The 20,151-nt window shown below is 40.0% G+C and overlaps 2 protein-coding genes across 7 annotated transcripts in view; one reads left to right on the top strand and one right to left on the bottom strand.

The window, feature by feature from the left end:
* plekha1b (pleckstrin homology domain containing, family A (phosphoinositide binding specific) member 1b) overlaps nucleotides 1-20,151 on the top strand; it is an 85,652-nt gene that overhangs the window by 18,101 nt on the left and 47,400 nt on the right. For all 6 annotated transcript variants that reach the window (XM_059947769.1, XM_059947771.1, XM_059947770.1 and 3 more), the window contains exons 2-4: nucleotides 14,585-14,745; nucleotides 17,182-17,238; nucleotides 18,784-18,829. In XM_059947769.1, coding sequence (XP_059803752.1) covers nucleotides 14,605-14,745; nucleotides 17,182-17,238; nucleotides 18,784-18,829 — 244 coding nt within the window. In that variant the 5' untranslated portion in view covers nucleotides 14,585-14,604. The remainder of the gene's footprint in view (nucleotides 1-14,584; nucleotides 14,746-17,181; nucleotides 17,239-18,783; nucleotides 18,830-20,151) is intronic.
* Nucleotides 15,061-16,414, bottom strand: LOC132379790 (general transcription factor II-I repeat domain-containing protein 2-like). The gene is made up of 2 exons (XM_059948074.1): nucleotides 15,651-16,414; nucleotides 15,061-15,565 (listed from the first exon to the last, which is right to left on the bottom strand). Exon 1 carries the CDS (start codon nucleotides 16,255-16,257, stop codon nucleotides 15,655-15,657), a length of 603 nt encoding a protein of 200 aa, XP_059804057.1. The 5' UTR covers nucleotides 16,258-16,414; the 3' UTR covers nucleotides 15,061-15,565; nucleotides 15,651-15,654.

The following is a 20,151-nucleotide window of genomic DNA, read 5'->3' as shown; positions in this document are numbered from 1 at the left end:
CATGTGCTCATCAGGGTGGGAATAGAAAGGTAGAATGGGTGAATGAGTGACTGAGGATCTTGTGTAGGAGGCAAGGTTTCAGGTTCTTAGATCATTGGAACATCTCGGGGCAGGAGTAACCTCTACAAAAGTGACCTGTACAAGAGTAAGATGGTGTGAACAGGTAGGAGCTTCGCAATAGACACAATCTGATGGAGAAATTGAAGTGTGTCTATTTTAGTAATAGTATCTTGGGTAAGTGATGAACAAGAGCATGTATCAGTACATGGTCTATAACGTTGCGGGCGTAACAGAGACTTGGTTGCGAGAAGGAAAGATTGGATCCTTAATATTGCAGGGTTTTGATGTTTTATAAAAAATAGAGAAGGAGATGAGAGATGGATATCATGCACTACTAGTCAATGCAATATCACTGCTGTGTTCAGAGAAGACATAATTGAGGGCTCATCCACTGAGTCTGTAGGGTGCCATAGTATGGTGGTTAGCCCAATGTTATTACAGCTTGAAGTTTCGGAGTTCATTTCTGGCATACTCTGTAAGCAGAGTTTGTATATCTTACTGAACATGTGGGTTTCATCCTGGTGCTCAGGTTTCCTCCTACAGCCCAAAGAGCTACCAGTTAGTAGGTTATTTGGTCATTGTAAACTGTCTTGTGCTTAGACTAGGGATAATTATGGGTTGTAGCGCATTGTGCCTTGTTAGGCTGGAAGGGCCTGTTCTGCACTGTATCTCTAGATAAAATTTAAAAAATTATGAGTAGAACTCAAAAATAAGAAAAGTGTATCACTCTGGGATTATCCTACAGAACTACCTCTTTCCCTCCCCCCACCCCTCCATAGCTAGTGGAGCATTGAGGCACATGAATGCAGGCAGATTAGGGAAAGGTATAAAATAACAGCTTTCCTAATAAAGTCTGGGACCTCCTTAGTGAAAAAAGGTTTAAATGGAGTAGAATTTGTTCGGAGCATCCAGGAGGATTTCTTAAATCAAAAGGAAGATAGTTCAACAAGAGAAGGGGCCGTATTGGATCTGGTTTTGGGTCATGAGCCTGGCCAGCTAACTTAACATTTCAGTAGGAGAACTGTTAGGAATAATGATCACAACTCCTTAAGTTTTAAGATAGCTGTAGATAAGGATATGTAAAGGCAAGTGTTAAATTGGAGTAGTGCAAATTACGAGATTATTAGGAGTGAGAGTTTGTTGGAAACAGGTATACTTGGTCAAGGCCATATCTGACCTATTAGACCAACTGCACAGATTGTACGACAGGTATGTTCCAGTAAGAAGGAAGAACAAGGATTGCAAAGTAAGGGAACTTTGGATATGGATGGAGACAGTGAATCCAGTGAAAAAGAAATTGTATAAATGTAGGATTTAGAATGCTAAAATAAATCAAAGCTTTTGAGATTATAAAGAAGCCAGAAAAGAACTCAGGAAGGGAATTAGGAAAGCCAGGAGGGAGTAGGAAAAACCATTGGCAAGTAATTTTAAAGAGAATCCCGAGGCATTCTATAGATCAAAAGCAAGAGAATAAGCTTTGAAAGATAAAGGTGGGAGCATGTTCTTGGAGGCAGAGCGTGTGGGTGAGGTCCAAAATTAGCATCGGTATTTACAAGAAGGATGGGGAATTTAGCTTGGAGCATGCTAATATACTATGACATTTTGACATGAAAAAGGATGTAATGTTGGGCCTCTTGACAACCATTAAGGTGTATGAGTCCCCAGGGTCTAATGTGATATACCCCAGGCTATTGAAAGAGGCAAGAGATGATATTGCTGGGGTCTTGACCAATATTTTTGTATGCTCTCTAACCATAGATGATGTTGCGGAGGACTGACAAGTAGCTAATGTTGTTCCACTATTCAACTAGGGAAATAGAGATAATTGAGGAAGTAATTCTCAAGTTGGTGGCAGGGAAGTTTCTGGAGAGCATAAACATTTGGAAAGCACGGACTAGTTAGGCTTTGTCTTACTATTAAGAGATATTTTTCAAGGAAGTGACGAAGGTCATTAATGGTAAAGATGTGGATGTTATCTATGTGGATTTTAATAAGACATTTGACAAGGTCTTTCATGGGAGGCTTATCCAGAAAATTAAAGTGCATAGGGCCATTTAGTTTCAGAATTGGCTTGCCCAAGAAGACAGCAGTTCGTGGTCAATGGGTCTTATTCTGGCTAGAGGTCTTTGACTAGTGGTGTTACACTGGGATCTTCACGAGGTCAGCTCCTGTTTGTGATACAGTATATATAAGTGACATGGATAGAAACGTAGATTAGTGAATTAGTAAATTTGCAAATGATAAGATTGTATAGTGTAGCAAACTGGCAAAGAAAATAGTGGCATATATAGTAGATCTGTTGCAGATATGGGCTGAGAAATAGCAGATGGAGTTTAACCCAGCCAAGTGTGAAGTGCTGTATATGAAATGTAAAGGGACAGAACGCTTATGGCAAGGTCTTTGATAGTGTTGATGTATGGAGGGAATTTGAAGTACAAGTCCATAACTCTGAAAATAGCTACACAGGTCAGAAGGGTTGTAAAGAAGGCACATGGCATATTTGTCTTTATTAGTTGAGGAATAGAGTTCAGGAGTCAAGAATGCATCTTTAGAGTTGCATTCAGTTCTGGTCAAGATGGATACGAGGCTTTGGGGAGGGTGCAGATGGTATTAAACAGACTGATGCCTGGATTAGATGGCGGCACGCCGCAGTCTGCAGTGACCTCTCCGGAGTTGATATCTGTTATTTGTCAAGCAGAGTGCTGTGCACAATTCTAATCTGATGAAAAACGGACGTGAGAGCATGGAGGAACATCTGGAAATCTCCAGGAAGGCCTTCTTTGTTGCTGCTGCTGCTTTGAGGTCTGGGTCTCTGCTAAGAAGAACAGGCCCCCAGTCCTCGGGGTCGCATTGCCGGTGGCTGGTGGCGGGGGCGTCTTAATACGCTTGGAAGAGGATGGTGCTCGGAGAAGCTGTGCCGGAGGGGATGGTAGGAGGTTCGACAGACTCAGAGTTCGCTGCGGTCAGGTCGCTTTCACTGTGTGCTGTGTCTGTGAGGCTGGGTTCGACGGAGCTTTCACTGTGTGCTGTGTCTGTGAGGCTGGGTTCGACGGAGCTTTCATTGTGTGCTGTGTCTGCGAGGCTGAGTCAGGCGGCGCCATGGAAGTCCATAGCGGGGGTATTTCCTTCTGCCGTCAGTGTGGGATGACGAGTCTATCGGGACTCTGAGGACTTTGGAAACTGTGTGGTGGTTTCTTTCGAACTTAGTCTTTTAACATCTTTGGACTATTTTTACCGTGCCCATGGTCTGTTTTTTTTAATCAAATTATGCTATTGTTTGCACTGTTGTAACTATGTGGTTTTGTGCAGGTCTTGTAGCTTTAGTTTTTGGTCTTGTTTGTCTGGTGGGTTTGGAGCTCCTTTCCAGGGAATGCGCTAAGACGGTAGTGCAATATTAATACGCAGCAGCCTCTCCGGACTCTGGATTGGGGATTGCCAAATGTTATGTGGATTTCTGGTGTAGTCTATTTTGTCATGTGCTTTGTTGATATAATTCTGGAGGAACGTTGTCTCACTTTTTAACTGCATTGCATTTGTGGTTTTTAAATGACAATAAACTGAATCTGAATCTGATGTGGTACAAGGAAAAGGTTGATTAAACTTGCAGAATCTGGGGAGAGATCTGGTAGAGGTTTATAAGATTTTGAGGATGAGAATAGAGCAGTCAGAGGATAGCTGCCATCTTTTTTCTAGGGCTGAAGTATCTAATATCAGAGGGTACGCATTCAAGGTGAGAGGGGTTAAGTTCAAATGTTTTTTTTAAACAGTGCCTAGAAGGTCCTGCCTGGGGTGGTGGTGGTGGCTCATGCTATAGAGGTGTTCGAAAGACTCTTAGACATGTGAATGTGCAGAAAATGGAAGGATTGCGTATGCAGAGGGGATTGTTTAGATGGGATTTTGAATAATTTATATTTCAGCACAATAAGGGTCTTTTCCTGCACTGTATTGTTGCATGTTCTATAATAGGATTAGGCAGATGCAAAAGAGAAGCTATTTTCCTCCTGTCAGATTCTTTCTTCTCCAGCCTTTGAACTTCCCCACCCACCTGGTTTCACCAATCACCTTTCAGCAAGCCTCCTTCCCCTCCATTCACTGTTTTATTCTGGCATTTTCCCCACTTCCTCCTTGGTCCTAAAGAAGCGTTTTAGACCAAAATGTTGACTATTTACCCTTTTCCGTAGGTACTGCCTGACCTGCTGAGTTCCTCCAGTATTTTGTGTGTGTTGCTTTTTATTTTCCAACTGCTTTGTAGCCATTTCCTTAGTAATAGATTCCCGTGTTTCTCCAGTGCAGATTTCAGGTTAACTGGTCCAATGATCTTTCATTCCTCTTTTTTTATGTGGAGTACTTTTCAGACTGTGGGAACTGTTAAAGAATTTGCTTTGTTTTTGCTTACTAGACTGCTTCTGATTCTACCTTCCCTCATGTCTTGTTCTGTTTTGTTGAATTCTGAAACTGTCCCAATACTAATGGTTTAATGCTTTTCTTGGGGATGTTAACCCTTTTCCTATTGAGATTCTTTTCCTTGTAGATCTTTATTTGTGAAATACAGATGGTAGCTATTGCTAATAGTCATAGTTATGTAGCAAGGATACAGACCCTGTGGTCCGACTTGTGCATGCTGCTCAAGGTGCCTATTTGAGCTAGTCCCATTTGGCCCAAATTCTTCTAAACATTTGCTATCCATGCACCTGTCTAAATGTCTTTCAAAGATTGCACTGGTACCCACCTCTAATACTTGTGACAGCTTGTTCCATATCCCCACCATATTCTGTGTGTCGGGGGGGGACACCCTCAAGTCCCCTTTAAATTTTCTTTTCATGCCATCAACTTGTTTCAGACTCCCCAAATTTGAGGGGTGGGGGCTGGTGGGGAGACATGCCCTTTATATCTTTATAAACCTCTAAGGTCACCCCTCGGCTTCTGATCTTCTGGGAAGTAGCCCAGCCTATCCAGTTTCTCCTTGTAATTCAAGCCTTCTGCTGGCACCACCTTTGTGAATCTTTTGACTTCTTTCCAGTTTAATGGCATCTCCCCCGGCAGCTAAGTGATCAGAGCAGCACGTAGCACTTGTGTTAGGGTCTCACCAATATCCTGTACAGCTGTGACCTGACTTTTCAACTCCCAAACGTGATCTTCATCACCCTTGTGTCATCACTTACAGGGAACTACGTCCTTGTGCCCTTTGGTCTCTGTTCTACAACACTCTTTAGGCCTCTACCATTTACCATGCAAGCTCTGTCTTGGATTAAATTCCCAAAATGCAACATTTTGTACAGTTAAATCCCACCTGCCATTTCTTTATCCACTGTCCCAGTTATTCTACATCCTGTTATAATCTTGGATAATCTTTATCACTGCCTACCATACCATACCAAATGTGAATGTCATATGCAAGCTCACAAGCCACTGGTTCCTCGATTTATTGATGTGGAAAGCTATCTCCTTCCTGGTCCTGGTTCTTTACTGCTGATTTGGCATGCTCCATACGGTTTGCTGACATTTAGAGATTATTGTATTAACTCCTTGTCATGTACCCCTATAACGTACCTTGTAGTACTGACATGTGCCTTCTAGGTGGCAAGTCATTTGTCAGAGGATACCTGTTGCAAACTTGCACCCATATTCTTTGCCCTTCTTAGCTCTTCCCAAACTGATCCCATTTGCTGCTTTTTTTTTTGTTGTGATCCATGCATTTATCACAACCCTTAATATCAGTGTTCTCCAACCCCATCCTTTTTGCAATCATAACTACTCACTGCCATAATTTCAACAATGTTGATACGCATGTTGTATTTTCTGTCATTGAAAATCAATGTTTTTTTCACCAATCCTTGAGCCTTGCTTTCAAATTTCTGATCTTATTTATCCAATAAGAACTTGCATGTGTTTTTGGTGCTACTTTATAATTTGAATTCTATATTTTTTCAGTAGAACCTCTTCCTTTGCCTTAACCGGGCCATTAGTTTCCATTGAGTGTGGCAACTGTCTCTTTATACTCCTATTCCAAATTCCTTTTCATCCCCAACATGATGTCCTTAACCCTGTCACTGAGAAGGCATCAGAGTTTCTGATCCCTGCTTAATACTACAGAAAGCATTATATGTACAGTGGATTCCAGTTAATGATGACATCGGAGTCAATACATTTTGGCCCAATTAAGCAGCTGCCCCCATTTAGCTGAAGTTTCATGAAAGTAGTTAAAAAGGTAGGGAAAAAACTAACTAAGAAATTATGTCTTTAAATAAAATACTGAACAAGTTAGAACACTACCAATGCTACTGCAGTGTAATAAAGCTATTAGTCCTAATACATATTGATGGAGAAGTTAATCTGTGTTGGGATCTTTTGACTGTAAATGAACAAAATTAGCAGACACCTAGTGCAGTTAATGGACTGCCATTATACAATGCAGACAACGATTGTATCCTCCAAATCTTCATTTAAATTGTAACATTCAAGATGATTGCTGATACCTTCAAATTCTCTGTGGGTTTTAACTTAAGTAGTGAAATCATCTCATTTTTACTACTGGCTGTCTCGGCATCTCCAAGCTTGAATGCTTGAAACTGGTGAGCAAAACAGTTCTAGTTGTCTTACTGCTTACTTTTTGCCAGCCAGCAGTGACAAAGGTCACTGCTTTTTGAACACAGGCATACAAAACTGAAGCTATGGAAAAACTATTTGTTTCAAGCATAGTGTCTAATGGCCACGTACATGCACATGACTGATGCTAGTTAGAAACTGTTCGGCAACAGTCTCCTGCCTCAAATAAGCAGTATAGTGTCTCAGTTAAATAAAGGGAATCCTGGCTATTTTCTCAACTAGTTTTTGTTCCTTAAGAGATGCCCCAAATAAACAGCTGCTCTGATTTGACTGATAGCCCAATAACCAGAATCCACTGTATTCCATTGTCCCTTGTCATGACTACACACTCTTTCACTGCACCAAGTTGAATGACTTCCTCTACCATGACGCTCTGGTCAGTTTGCTGTTATACCCTGTAGTCTCCACTGATTTTCAAATGTGTACCTACTTGGGTGTTCATCACAAACTCATCTGGAGTTTCCATTTACTTTCCATTTGCCTAGATGTATGGCACTCAAGAAGCTCAGTAAAAGTGGTTAAAACACTCTACTTGATTAGCAGCTCTACTGTACCAAATATGAACTCTGTTCTACCACCAGTGTACTTTGGCTTCATCTACAAAATCCACTGCAATTTGACAACCATTACTATCAAGATGTAAAACATATTGATGCATGTGATAAACATGATCTTATTTCCCCTCCCAAGTTGGTCACCAGACTGGTTAGAAACTACATAGACAATCTTCCATAGTTTCATGGTCAAAATCCTGTAAATCCCTTCCCATCAAAATTGGAACTGCCTTTATCAACAGAAGTGTCTTGGTTTTAAGAATCTTTGCAAGTGAAAGCAAAGATAGGCGTGTTCATCTTCGTTTCATGAAATGCTTACCCTGAAATGCTCTGCATTTGAATACATTCGGCCCTCCTTATACGCGAGGGATTGATTCTGGGACCCTCGCGAATACCAGAATTCGCAGATGCTCAAGTCCCTTATTCAACCTGTATCAATGCGGTGGATCTTTGGACCCAGTGGAACCCAAGACCTTATTTAACCTGTCTCAGTGCAATGGACATTAGGACCCAGTGGCAGAGATCTGAATCCGCAGAGTTTATGTTCATGAAAATAATCACGATAATGATTGAAAATAAAGTGGAAATAATAAAGCGATCGGAAAGAGGTGAAACACCATCAGTCATTGGAAAAGCGTTAGGCTACGTCTGTCAACGATCAGAATAATTTTAAAGGATAAGGTGAGAAAGGCCCTGCCCCGATGAAAACTACAATTATTACTAAGCAACGCAGTGGTTTAATTATTGGGTTTTGGGGTTTTGGGTTTTTGATCCTCCACATCAACCCGGCACAGTGGAGAGCACGCTCGGAGCGATCTGTCACTAGATCGAACTTGGGAACTTCCCGAGCCCGGCACTGAAACATACTGTATGTTCTTAAGTGTTTTATATGCATAGCAAGGTAAAATATATACTATATACGAATGCAAACTTTTGACTAACTGATGCTAAATAATACCAGATGTACCTGTTCTGACTTACTTAGTAAGAGAACTTCCGATTTTTTGCGATCTCGATCCATGATAACCCAGGCACATCCTCTCGTATACTTTAAATCATCTCGAGATTACTTATAATACTAATATAATGTAAATGCTATGTAAAATAATTGTTGTACTGCATTGTTTAGGGAATAATGACAAGAAAAAAAAGTCTGTACATGCTCGAACATGTGCTGGAAGAGCACTTCCGGGTTTTCGTGATTCGCGGTTGGTTGAATTCGCGGATGAGGAATTTGCAGATAAGGAGTTTAAAAATATATTCAATGTACAGTATTTTAAAAATATTCATAAATATAGTCCAAAAATTAAGTGACAATTGGTTTTATTTTCTTTGAATTATGTTTAAGACTGTTTCCTCCTTTAGTCCTCTGTCTTCAAACCAATTTCCTGACCAAACCTCTGGTCAGTTTCCTTTTGCATCTTGATGTTAGATTTTGTTTAATAATAGTATCTTACGATGTTTAACTCTAATAATATTTGTTTATATGTACATAAATGCAAATTGAGACACATGCCAAAGGACTGAGATAGGATGGATGGATGGAATGGCAGAAGGTGTGAATGTACCACAAGCAGCTGCACGTTCTGCTGAGCTGAATGGCGCATCAGTACTTTTTCAGCCTCATTATTATATCTGTATTTTATCAGTTCTATTATATACAATTGCATTTTAAAGCTCATTTTTGTATTTTACAGAATACTAGTTGTTTCGAATTAATACATGATAGATTAGATGAATCACTTCTGCACTTCGGAAGTGTAATCTAAATATAAATCTTGATTGCTTGAAGTATGGTTGTAATACTTAACACACACAGTAGTGTCACAGTTGGTGGTTATAGCTTTGGTCATCGGAGTTCAATTTTGTTGTCTGCAAGAAGTCTGTACATACTCCCTGTGACTTCCCTCTGGATATTCCAGTTTCTGCCCACAATCCAAAGCCATACTGGTTAGTAGGTTCATTGGTCATTGTAACTTGTCCTGTGATTAGACTGCTGTTAAATAGGTGGATGACTGGGTGGTGTGGCTCATTGGACCAGAAGGCCTTGTTACCTGCTGAATCGCTAAATCAATTAAAAAAAATAAACAATGTGTCTGAATCTCTGTTATTAAAGGACACCATAAACACTTGGCCATTCTGCAAGTGAAGTTGATGAAGTGTAAACATTTCTTTCTTTCCATTGAGATGGCATTGAGTATTTGACTTTATTATAACATGTAGATTGCAACCTAATTTTAAGAAACCTGGAACCATTGCCTTTTTTTTAAAAGTGGCTTTGAAATGCTCAAATACGTTTAATAAAGTATGTACATGTCACCAGATACAACCCTGAGATTCATTTTCACAGTAGAACAGAAAAATGCAATGGAATCAAGAACTACACAAAAACTGAAACAACCAATATACAGAAGACAAACTGCTCAAATACAGTAAATAAATAGTGCCAAGAACATGAGCTACATAGAAAACCTATAGCACAATACAGGCCCTTTGGCCCACAATGCTGTGCCGAGCATGTACATACTTTAGAAATTACCTAGGGTTACTCATAACTTTCTGTTTTTCTAAGTTCCATGTGCCTATCCAGGAGTCTCTTAAAAGATCCTACTGTATCCGCCTCCACCACCGTTACCGGCAGCCCATTCCATGCACTCACCACTCTCTTTTTTAAAAAAAAACTTACCTCTGACATCTTCTCTGTACCTGCTTCCAAGCACCTTAAAACTGTGCGCACTTGTGTTAGCCATTTCAGCCCTGGGAAAAAGCCTCTGACTATCTGCACGATCAATGCCTGTCATCATCTTATACACCTCTGTCAGGTCATCTCTCATCTTCTGTCACTCCAAGCAGAAATTCTAAATTCAGAAACAGGGATGTGTGAAGTTATTCTTCAAAAGGTCCATCTCCCACCCCCCATCCTCATCACATTCTACAGGGGTTGTATTGAGAGCATCCTCAGCAGCTGCATCGCTGCCTGGTTCGGAAATTGCACCATCTCGGATTGCAAGACCCTGCAGCAGATAGTGAGGTCAGCTGAGAAGATCATCGGGGTCTCTCTTCTCGCCATCACGGACATTTACACTACACGCTGCATCCGCAAAGCAAACAGCATTATGAAGGACCCCATAGATCCCTCATACAATCTCTTCTCCCTCCTGCCGTCTGGGAAACAGCACCGAAGCATTCGGGCTCTCACAACCAGACTATGTAACAGTTTCTTCCCCCAAGCTATCAGACTCCTCAATACCCGAAGCCTGGACTGACACCTTGCTCTACTGTCCTGTTTATTACTTATCGTAAATGTCTGCACTTTTTTTGTGCACCTTATGCAGTCCTGTGTAGGTCTGTAGTCTAGCTTTCTCTGTGTTTTTTTTTTATTACGTAGTTCAGTCTAGTTTTTTGTATTGTGTCATGTAACACCATAGTCCTGAAAAACGTTGTCTCATTTTTACTGTGCACTGTACCAGCAGTTATGGTCGAAATGACAATAAAAGTGATGACTTGATGTCCTGCATGCTGTGATTCTGAGTGAATTAGCAGGATATCCTTTCATTTTCAAATTTTCAAGCAGAACTGAGCCTTACCACAGCAAGTCTCAAGCTCTGGTTCAGCACTGCAGAGGCCAGAAGCACTTCCTTTAGTGTATGGGAAGCATTCCTCAGGTTGAAAAATCATCAGGACAGACAGGTCTCTCTCCCAACTGGGTGGGAATTGACATCAGAAACTCCTAGATAAACGTGCATCCATGAGATAAATTGTATCTCAGAGCAGAGCCATTCAGGCTTGCTCCACAAAATTAATATATCTGCTGCTGTATAACCATAATTGCACTTCAGAAATACTTTATTTATCCATTCAAAGTAATTTCAGCATTTATTGTCCAATCCGAATTGTCCCTCAACTTGGTGGTGACCATTTCTTGTCAGCGGTCAATCATATTGCTGGAATCCCACCAACAGATTTTTGAATAGTCCCATGAACCCACAAACACTGCCTCACTATTTTGCTCTTATCTATTTATTTATTTTAAAATATTTTGTATTTTTATGTATCTGGCTACACTGCTGCCTCAAAACAACAAATATCACAACACATGTCAGTGATAATAAACATGGTTCTGATAACCCCAGAAAGGTAGGAATGGCAGTTTTCTTCCCCCCCCCCCCCCCCGAAGGATATTGGTGAACCATTTGTGTTTTTTTTAAAACAACTCAGTAGTTTTGAAGTCAAGTCAAGTCACTTTCTATTGTCATTTTGACCATAACTGCTGGTATAGTACACAGTAAAAATGAGACAACATTTTTCAGGACCATGGTCTACACGAAACATTACAAAAACTACACTGAACGGCGTAAAACAACACAAAAAACTACACTACAACACAAGACCTACCCAGAACTGCATAAAGTGCTCCATACAGTGCAGGCATTACAAGAAGTAATAAACAAGACATAGGCACAGTGGAGGACAGTAAGTTGGTGTCAGTCCAGCCTCATGGTTTTGAGGAGTCTGATGGCTTGGGGGAAGAAACGGTTACAAAGTCTGGTCGTGAGAGGCCAAATGCTTCAGTGCCTTTTCCCAGATGGCAGAAGAGAGAAGAGTTTGTATGAGGGGTGCGCGGGGTCCTTCATAATGCTGTTTGCTTTGCGGATGCAGCGTGTAGTGTAAATGTCTGTAATGGCGGGAAGGGAGACCCCGATGATCTCCTCTGCTGACCTCACTATCCGCTGCAGGGTCTTGCGATCCGAGATGGTGCAATTTCTGAACCAGGCAGTGATGCAGCTGCTCAGGATGCTCGCAATACAAGTGTAGAATGTGGTGAGAATGTGGGGTGGGAGATGGAATTTCTTCAGCCTTTGCAGCAAGTAGCGACCAGCTGGGCTATCTTTGCTGTGGAGCTAGTGTTGAAGGACCAGGTGCGATTTGGTCACCTCGGTATTCTTTTCACTTTGGTTCTTGGTTAAGAACACCAAGAAATTTGGTGCTCTTAACGATCTCTAATCCTGGTCTAGATAAATATAATCTCGCTAATTTAAATGAGTTGTAGAGTCTTTTAAAGTGGGTCGATAGGCTGTGGAACCAGTTCACTGTTGAGGTTTATGAAGTTATCCACGCTGGTTCATTAACGGATGGTTGAAGGACAATAACTGTTCCTGAACCTGGTAGCATGGGACAAAAGGCTCCTGTACCTCCTTCCCAATGGCAGCAACGAGAAGAGAGTATGACCCGAATTATAGGGCTTCCTGATGAAAGACTGCTTTCTTGTGGCAGCAATGTTGTAGATGTATTCAATGAAGAGGAGGCCTGTTCCACTACTTTTTTGTTATTGGGCTGTGATTTTCTATATTGGGCTGATAATATAGCCAGTCAGGGTATTTTTCACTGAAGTTTGTCAGAGTTTTAGATGATGTGTTGAATCAGTGCAAACTTAACATTCAAGATTATTGTTATTAAACTGTACACGCGTATACAGCTAAATGAAACAATGTTCCTTTGGGACCAAGGTGCACAGCAAAGTACATGTGTATATAGCATACAGCACATAAAATAATGCACTAATATCAACAGGTTTCTGTAAATGTCAAAGTTGACATAAAGTGCATATGCAAACTGTAGTTAAATATTAAGTATTACTGCTACTAGTGCTGTCAGAAATAATGTATACTGGGTGGTAGCAGGTTCTTCAGAAATTCTGCAGCTGAGGGAAAGAAGCTGTTACCCAGCCTAACAGTCCTTGCACTTGTACTGTGGTACCTTCTGCCTCACGGTAGGAGGTCAGGGAGATTGTGGGACAGATGGGAAGTGTCCTCGACAATGCTGAGGGCTGCAGATATAGTACTTCTGGTATGTCTTGGACGGTGGGAGAGAGACTATTCTCTCAACAGTCCTCACAATCCATTGCAGGGTCTTGCGGTTAAATATTTTGCAATCCCGTACAGCTGGTCAGGATACTCCAGTGGAATGTGGTTAGAATGGGGGTGGGAATCCTTGCTTGTCTTTATCTCCTCAGGAAGTGGAGGTGCTGCTTTGCTTTCTTGACTGGTGTTGTTGAGGGACCAGATGAGATCATCTGTGCTGTGCACCCCAAGAAATCTGGTGCTCCGATGTCTGTTCACAGAGGAGTCATTCAGATGTAGCAGGGGACGGTTAACCTCTTTAGTCTTTCCACACTGAAACTCAAGTTGTTGTGTTCATACTAGTCCACAAGGCACTCTGCTTCCTCTCTGTATGTCAACTCAGTGTTGCTGATGAGGCCAACCACTTTTGTCATCAGCAAGTTTAATTAATGTTGTTAATACGTGGTTACAGTCATGTCAGCTGTGTGAACAGCAGTGGGCTGAGCTTACAGCATTGTGGGGTACCAGTGCGCGACGTGGTGTGGCTAGAGATATTGCTGCCAACACAGCCTGTCTGAGGTCTCTCCATTAAGAAGTCCGAGATCCTGTTGCAGAAGATGTTGAGATTGAAGAAGGACAGTTCACCCATCAGCTTCTGAGGAATGATTGTATTGAATGCTGAACTGAAATTGATGAACAGTGTTCTGATGTAGGAGACACCAGTCTCCAGGCGGGGTGGGACTGAGTAGAGGGCAGAGGTTATTACATCATCGGTGGACCGATTTGGGCCATGTGCAAACTGGTAGGGGTCCAATAGAGTGAATTGCTAGCCAGGAGGTCATGTGAGTATATAGACGAAGGGAGGTATGGAAAGAGTTGCAGAGTTAATTCAATATTTGATTTTTAAATAAAGATCACTTCCCCTAAACCAGTCTTAGTTGTTGGCAAATGTACATTAGCAGTTGACCTTGCGAGTTGTTTATCTTTTTAATATACATGTGACTATGTGTTTCAAATTTTCATCCCTTCTCATGAAGATGATGAGCAAGATATGAGGGAGAGAGGGACAATAGAACAGTGAATGGGTTTGTGGAATTTATATTGTGGTACAGACCAGTGGATTGATCAGGTTGGTTCTGAGCTGCAAATTCTATGTAATCCTTATTGCTTTCTGTCATTTCCCCAGCCCTGCCCCTATTCAATCTTTTGGGAGGAAAAAAGTATAATTAATCTTTATGCTCAGCTTTGGGATTTTATGGTAACCTTGCTGAACAGATGTTAAATATCTACAGTAAAACAGAATCAGTAAGATGTTTCTTCCCAGTTGAATCCTTTTTGTAGATTTTTTTTTACTCTTCAGTAAATATTGTTCAGTGTTACTATATTGAGCAGTTTCTGAGAAAGTTAACATCCTATTCATGTTGGATTCATTTGCATTTGAGTTCAGAATTTTTACTAAAGGGGTAACGAAGTAATCCTATGCTTTTTGTATCTATTATATTGACATGTTTATTTCCCTTGCAGTGTGATGTGGAGGATCAGAAATGCCTTATGTGGATCGACAGAATCGAATTTGTGGATTTTTAGACATTGAAGAAAATGAAAACAGTGGAAAATTTCTGCGCCGTTACTTTATACTGGACACTCATGCAGATAGCTTGCTGTGGTATATGGACAATCCACAGGTCAGACTCGGTTTTCTGTTGGTAATAGTTATAATTTATTATAGAAAGTAGTTCTTTGTGGAATTAGTATTTTTGGGTATGATGTAAATGGGAGATTTACTATTTAGTATGAAAATATAGATTATAAATAGTTCATGACTGATTTTCAAAGAACATAGGGAGGCTACGCATTCCATCCATTGAGTGTGAGGTTCAATTCAGACAATCTCGGGCATGTGCATTTTCCCTGAGCCTTGTATTATATATTTATTTTTGCTCTGGGTATTTAATTTCCTTTAAAATTGGGCAAGCAAACCTGAATCCACCATCCTTTTTGGCAGATAGTGCCTACTCGAGTGGAAGGTCTTTTCCTTTCCACTATTAATTCTTTTATCAGTCATTTTAAATGATATATTCTAACCCTTCCAGCAGAGAAAACAGTTCCTCACTTGGTCTAAACCAGGGGTCAGCAACCTTTACCACTGAAAGAGCCACTTGGACCCATTTCCCACAGAAAAGAAAACACTGGGAGCCGCAAAACCCGTTTGACATTTAAAATGAAATAACACTGCATACAACGTTTTTTTTGCCTTTATGCTATGTATAAACAAACTATAATGTGTTGCATTTATGAAATTGATGAACTCCTGCAGAGAAAACGAAATTACATTTCTGCATGCAACAAAAACATTTTGAACTCCGAAAAAAAGACGTTGGGTTGAAAGTTACTTTTAAGTAAAATATTCAATGTCTATTTGAGTCCTTCTTGTATTTATGAAAAACGCCGAACTTAAATTTTCCGCCAGCAGCAAACCAAAAATAACGTCAGCCAGCTGTCATCCTGAAAAATGAACGGACTATTTCACTGAACAATGAAAAAATATGAATATAAGTAAAATAATAGGCAATTAAAATATTTATCATACTTGGTTAATGGGATTTCTGCTCCTGGACCTCAGCGCACAGCGTCTGCACATCAGGGCTGTATGATGTCACCTTCATCTTTACACAGGATCGCAAGCTGTCATCTGTGAGGTTTTCAATATCACTCCATTTGTGTTTCTGAGCAAGAACGGCCTTCTGACGGGCAACATCTTCAAGGTCTGCTGTCAAGCGTCTAAACTTGGACACCCATATGTCTTTGTCGGCTATGTCAGCCAGTTCCATCTCAAGATCAGGTTGACTCACACCTGCCAATGCAGTCGTATTCAGTAGGGAAGGATCGATGCTTAAGGGAGTGACCGGGAAGGATAATGTGTTTTTTTCCTCTCTGAACTCACAGAAGCGTTTCCCAAACGATGTTTGCATTGCGATGATTGCAGAATGTAAATACTCCAAAATTATCATGTCGTGACCTTGTTTGAACTCTCTCAAATTGGGGAAGTGAGACAAAGTGCCTTTCTGTAAATCTCTGGCAAGCACTGTCAACTTGCGCTCGAATGCCAAAACATCCTCCAACATGTGCAGGGCTGTACGTCCTTTCCCCTGAAGAGCTGTGTTCAGCGTGTTCAGGTGCGCTGTCATGTCTACCATGAAGTGTAGCTTTTCCAGCCACTCTGGCTGTTCCAGCTCAGGAAAGGTGAGCCCTTTGCTGCCCAGGAAAGTTTTCACTTCTTCCAGACACGCGACAAAGCGTTTCAGCACCTTCCGTCTGGACAGCCAGCGATAAAAACACGTTGTAGCGGTGTCAGTAAACTGCAGTCAAAGATAGCTTTATTCGAACTAAACAGCCTTGCTTTTAAGCCTCCCTCAACCCAGCCCCCATGGACGCAGATGCTGCAAAAGACGCGTACTCACAAACCCCCGTAGGCTATCTCCCTTAGCCGGAATGCTGGCTAATTGTGAGCCGTTTCGGATGTGGCAGGAAATGTGTCGCTACACTTAGGTTGTACAAGATCACCATAATTACATTTCAAAAGCTAACAAACTAACATAAAATACATTTTAATTAAATACTGACCAATTATTTCCCAAAGCCACAGGGAGCCGCAGCACAGAGGTGAAAGAGCCACAAATGGCTCGGGAGCCGCAGGTTGCCGACCCCCGGTCTAAACCCTTCATGATGTTCATAGTATCTATTTCATTTATCACCTCTCAAAGTTCACCATGTGCATGAAAAGAAAAACAATCCTAGCTTTTCGAAGAGAGCAACTTCTGTTCATCAAGAAAGCTATTAATATAATGCATCTCAGATTTTTAACGTTCATATTCATGTGCATTTCTCCATTTCAACATGTTAGTTCATATTTCAATAGCAAATTAAAGGCAAATTTTGATCTAAGTTCATGTTTAGATTGCATTTAATAGATGAATATTACATTATCTGAAAAATTAAGTCAACTTTTATTGTCATTTCGACCATAACTGCTGGTACAGTGCATAGTAAAAAAAAATAGTAAATAAATACTGAAGTTGCTGGTTTCTAAATTTTACTTTTGAATCTGTGCTTAATTTTAGAACCTTCCTTTAGGAGCATCGCATGTTGGAGCTCTTAAGCTTACCTATATTTCTAAGGTAATTATGGATTTTGATTGAATTTATCCCAACAAATATAAATATCAAAAAAGCTTTAACTTTTGTAGTGCAGAAAGTCTTCAATCAGAATACATGGCAGGTGCATGTTCTAATCTTTGTCTGTGATGTCACCCATATTATTACAAGATGACCTGTAGACATAGATGCAACTCTAAAATTTGAAATCCGAGTGTCGATTTAACGTAGACTTGATGTTCTGAAGTTTGTTCCTTTTCCATCATACGCTTATTAATCAAAATAAGGGTTTGCATAAGTAGTATTTTTGAAGGCAATATGGGCTACTTTGGAGAAAGGTCTTATTTGAAGCCTAGATTACAATGGATTATTAGTGTTATGCACTAAAGTTAAAGTGAAGTCATTATGCTGCACTCAAAATTTTACTTAAGCAACATGAAACTTAATTGATTATTTAACAAATTTGCTAAGCCACTTTAAAAAGTTTTAGGAGAGTGGGAATTTGTTTGGCTCATTCTTCCATTTCTTGAAGTAGTTGCTTGCCTATCTGCCTCTCTTGTGTGCTATTTGTGGCATTCTGTAACTGGTCTTCTGGTTAAGTGCCAGTTTACTACATTGGGCAACAGTGTTAGTGTTCTTGTCTGATTTATTTTAATTTGGCCTTTGAAATGTTTTGAGTTTGGACAGCTGGCTCCATCCAGTGCCTTAATTGTATATTATTTTGGGTAAAACAAGTCCATTCCTGTTCAGTTGAAGATTGAGCTTGCAATTAGATGATTTTATTTTAAATTCTTAGGCATCTGACAGTTCATCACAGCCAATGCTTTTAAAATTTACCCAATGTTACCATATTGGGTAGTTCACTAAGTAACAACGTAATGTTGGTTGAGTTTTGTTGGAGGAATTTTGATCAATACGGAAAGTATAACTTCTGTCTCATTGGGAAGGCAATGCTTCTGAGATTGTGTCTTTACTATGGTTTTGCTCTTTTACCTTTTTTTTAAATTAACTTGGGGTTAAACTAGATCACAGGTTCCCAATCTGGGGTCCATGTCCCCTTTGGTTAATAGCATTGATCCCTTGGTCATTGGCATAAAACTGGTTGGGAACCCCTAAGCTAAATTAAGTGCCTTTCCCAGTAGTCCTTGATTGCGCAATCTCTCTATTACAACTAAATAATTAGGCCGAAGAATATGGGAGAAAGAAATGTGCATGATAGTTTCTCGTGGTGTGATTTTCTTTTTGTTTGTAATTGCTAATACTAATTAGAGATCTAGTTTAGTTGCAAGATATTGCTGTATGCATTGCACAGCCAAATTTGAAATTCAGAATATGAAAAGATGTATGTAGTGAAATGTAGTTTTGATCTTGAATGTTTACTTTTATCATAGAATTAAATTTTGGCACCTTATTCTAAGGGTCTTTAATATATTTAACTCCCTGTATTTTCATTGTTATCTGTAGTTAACTGTTTATATTATCTTATCATGTTCTTTTATCCGCTGAAATCTGTAGAAAGTAGTGTGTGTCACTTTTTTGTATGTTGACTTGCTGCCTGTGATTTGATAGGTCAGTGATGCAACAAAGCAGCGACCAAAAGCAGAGTACTGTTTTGGTAAGTGTTAATCAATTTAATACTTTGTCTGAGCCATTAATTAATGTCATCATTAGTTGATTTTGATATACTATATAGGTACATAGGATGAGAACTGTACCAGATTTTTCCATTCTAACTAAGAAGGGAAAACATTGTGCAGTTATGCATTGGTTTATCTTGTCCCCGTCATCCTGGATTACTATGAAAGTGCAGTCTAAATTAAGAAATACTTTTATTATGGTGTTTTCCTGTCCTTGTGACATTGTAATCTAGGAAAGCAATAGCCAACTTGCACACAGCAAGTCCCACAAATAGTTTTATGAATATGACAACTGTTTAATTTTTCAAAGAAATGTTGATTTGAAAAATAACTACTTGTCGCACTTGAAACCTGAACTAAATAGAATGATGACCTATTCTCAAACGAGAAAATCTGGATGATCTTATTCTTCCCTACTTCAATAACTCACCTAAAACTTTGCTTTAAACTAAAAAAGTTTAGCACTTCATATGATTGACACAATGAAGGATTATTGAATTACAGTGGAGACTTATTCTTTGTGTTCGCATATCTTTAGGTTTGAATTGACTGCCACAATCCTGACATAGATGTACAACTTCATTGTGGAGGATGGGTTGGGTTTGCAATCTGGGAAGGGTCTCAGCCCAAAATGTCGACTGTGCTTTCTTCCATAGATGCATCCTGTCCAGCTGAGTTCCTCCTGTGTGTTGCTTGGAGTTTCAGCATCTGCGTATTTTCTCTTGTTTGTGATTGACCTGCTGAGCATTTTTGGCATTGTCTATTTTTGTTTTAGGTTTTCAATATTTTGCTTCAGGTTTTAAACCATAATGTGTTGTGTTTAAATTAAATTTCAAGGTTAATCATTGATTTATAATTACAGTATTTAATGAGCCAAAGTAGTGGGGTGTCCTGTGGCTGTCCTGTGGTGATGGTAGATTCTGTGATGGATTGGAGAGCTCTCAATATTAGGCTGGTTTTTTATTGTTTCTAAATTCACAGGTGTACAAAGCAATTACAAATGGTTGAAGTAGAGTTAACTAACATTAATTGTTATTAATTCATCACAAAATATATAACATTAAATAATACATAAGGGGAAAGCACAGCTTCTGCATCCATTCAGCAGGTTCATTCAGCTTGACACTGCCATCCAAGTGATTGCCAGCAAAGTATACTTGTCTTTTCAGCTGGTATGGTTGAGCTTCCCCACAGAGGCACTGCAGAGTCAAGTTGTGGGGTTGAAGGTCAGAGGTTACTGATATTGGACCTCACAGTATATTTCTGACAGAAGTACTACAGTATTTTGGCTTTGCTCACT

Source organism: Hypanus sabinus, chromosome 22 (assembly GCF_030144855.1).
Source record: "Hypanus sabinus isolate sHypSab1 chromosome 22, sHypSab1.hap1, whole genome shotgun sequence".
Taxonomy (NCBI): domain Eukaryota; kingdom Metazoa; phylum Chordata; class Chondrichthyes; order Myliobatiformes; family Dasyatidae; genus Hypanus; species Hypanus sabinus.
This window is presented reverse-complemented; position numbering and strand designations above follow the sequence as displayed.

Bases quoted from the DNA above. Each gene is read 5' to 3' on its own strand.
- LOC132379790 (XM_059948074.1), bottom strand. From the start codon at position 16,257: ATGGTAGACATGACAGCGCACCTGAACACGCTGAACACAGCTCTTCAG.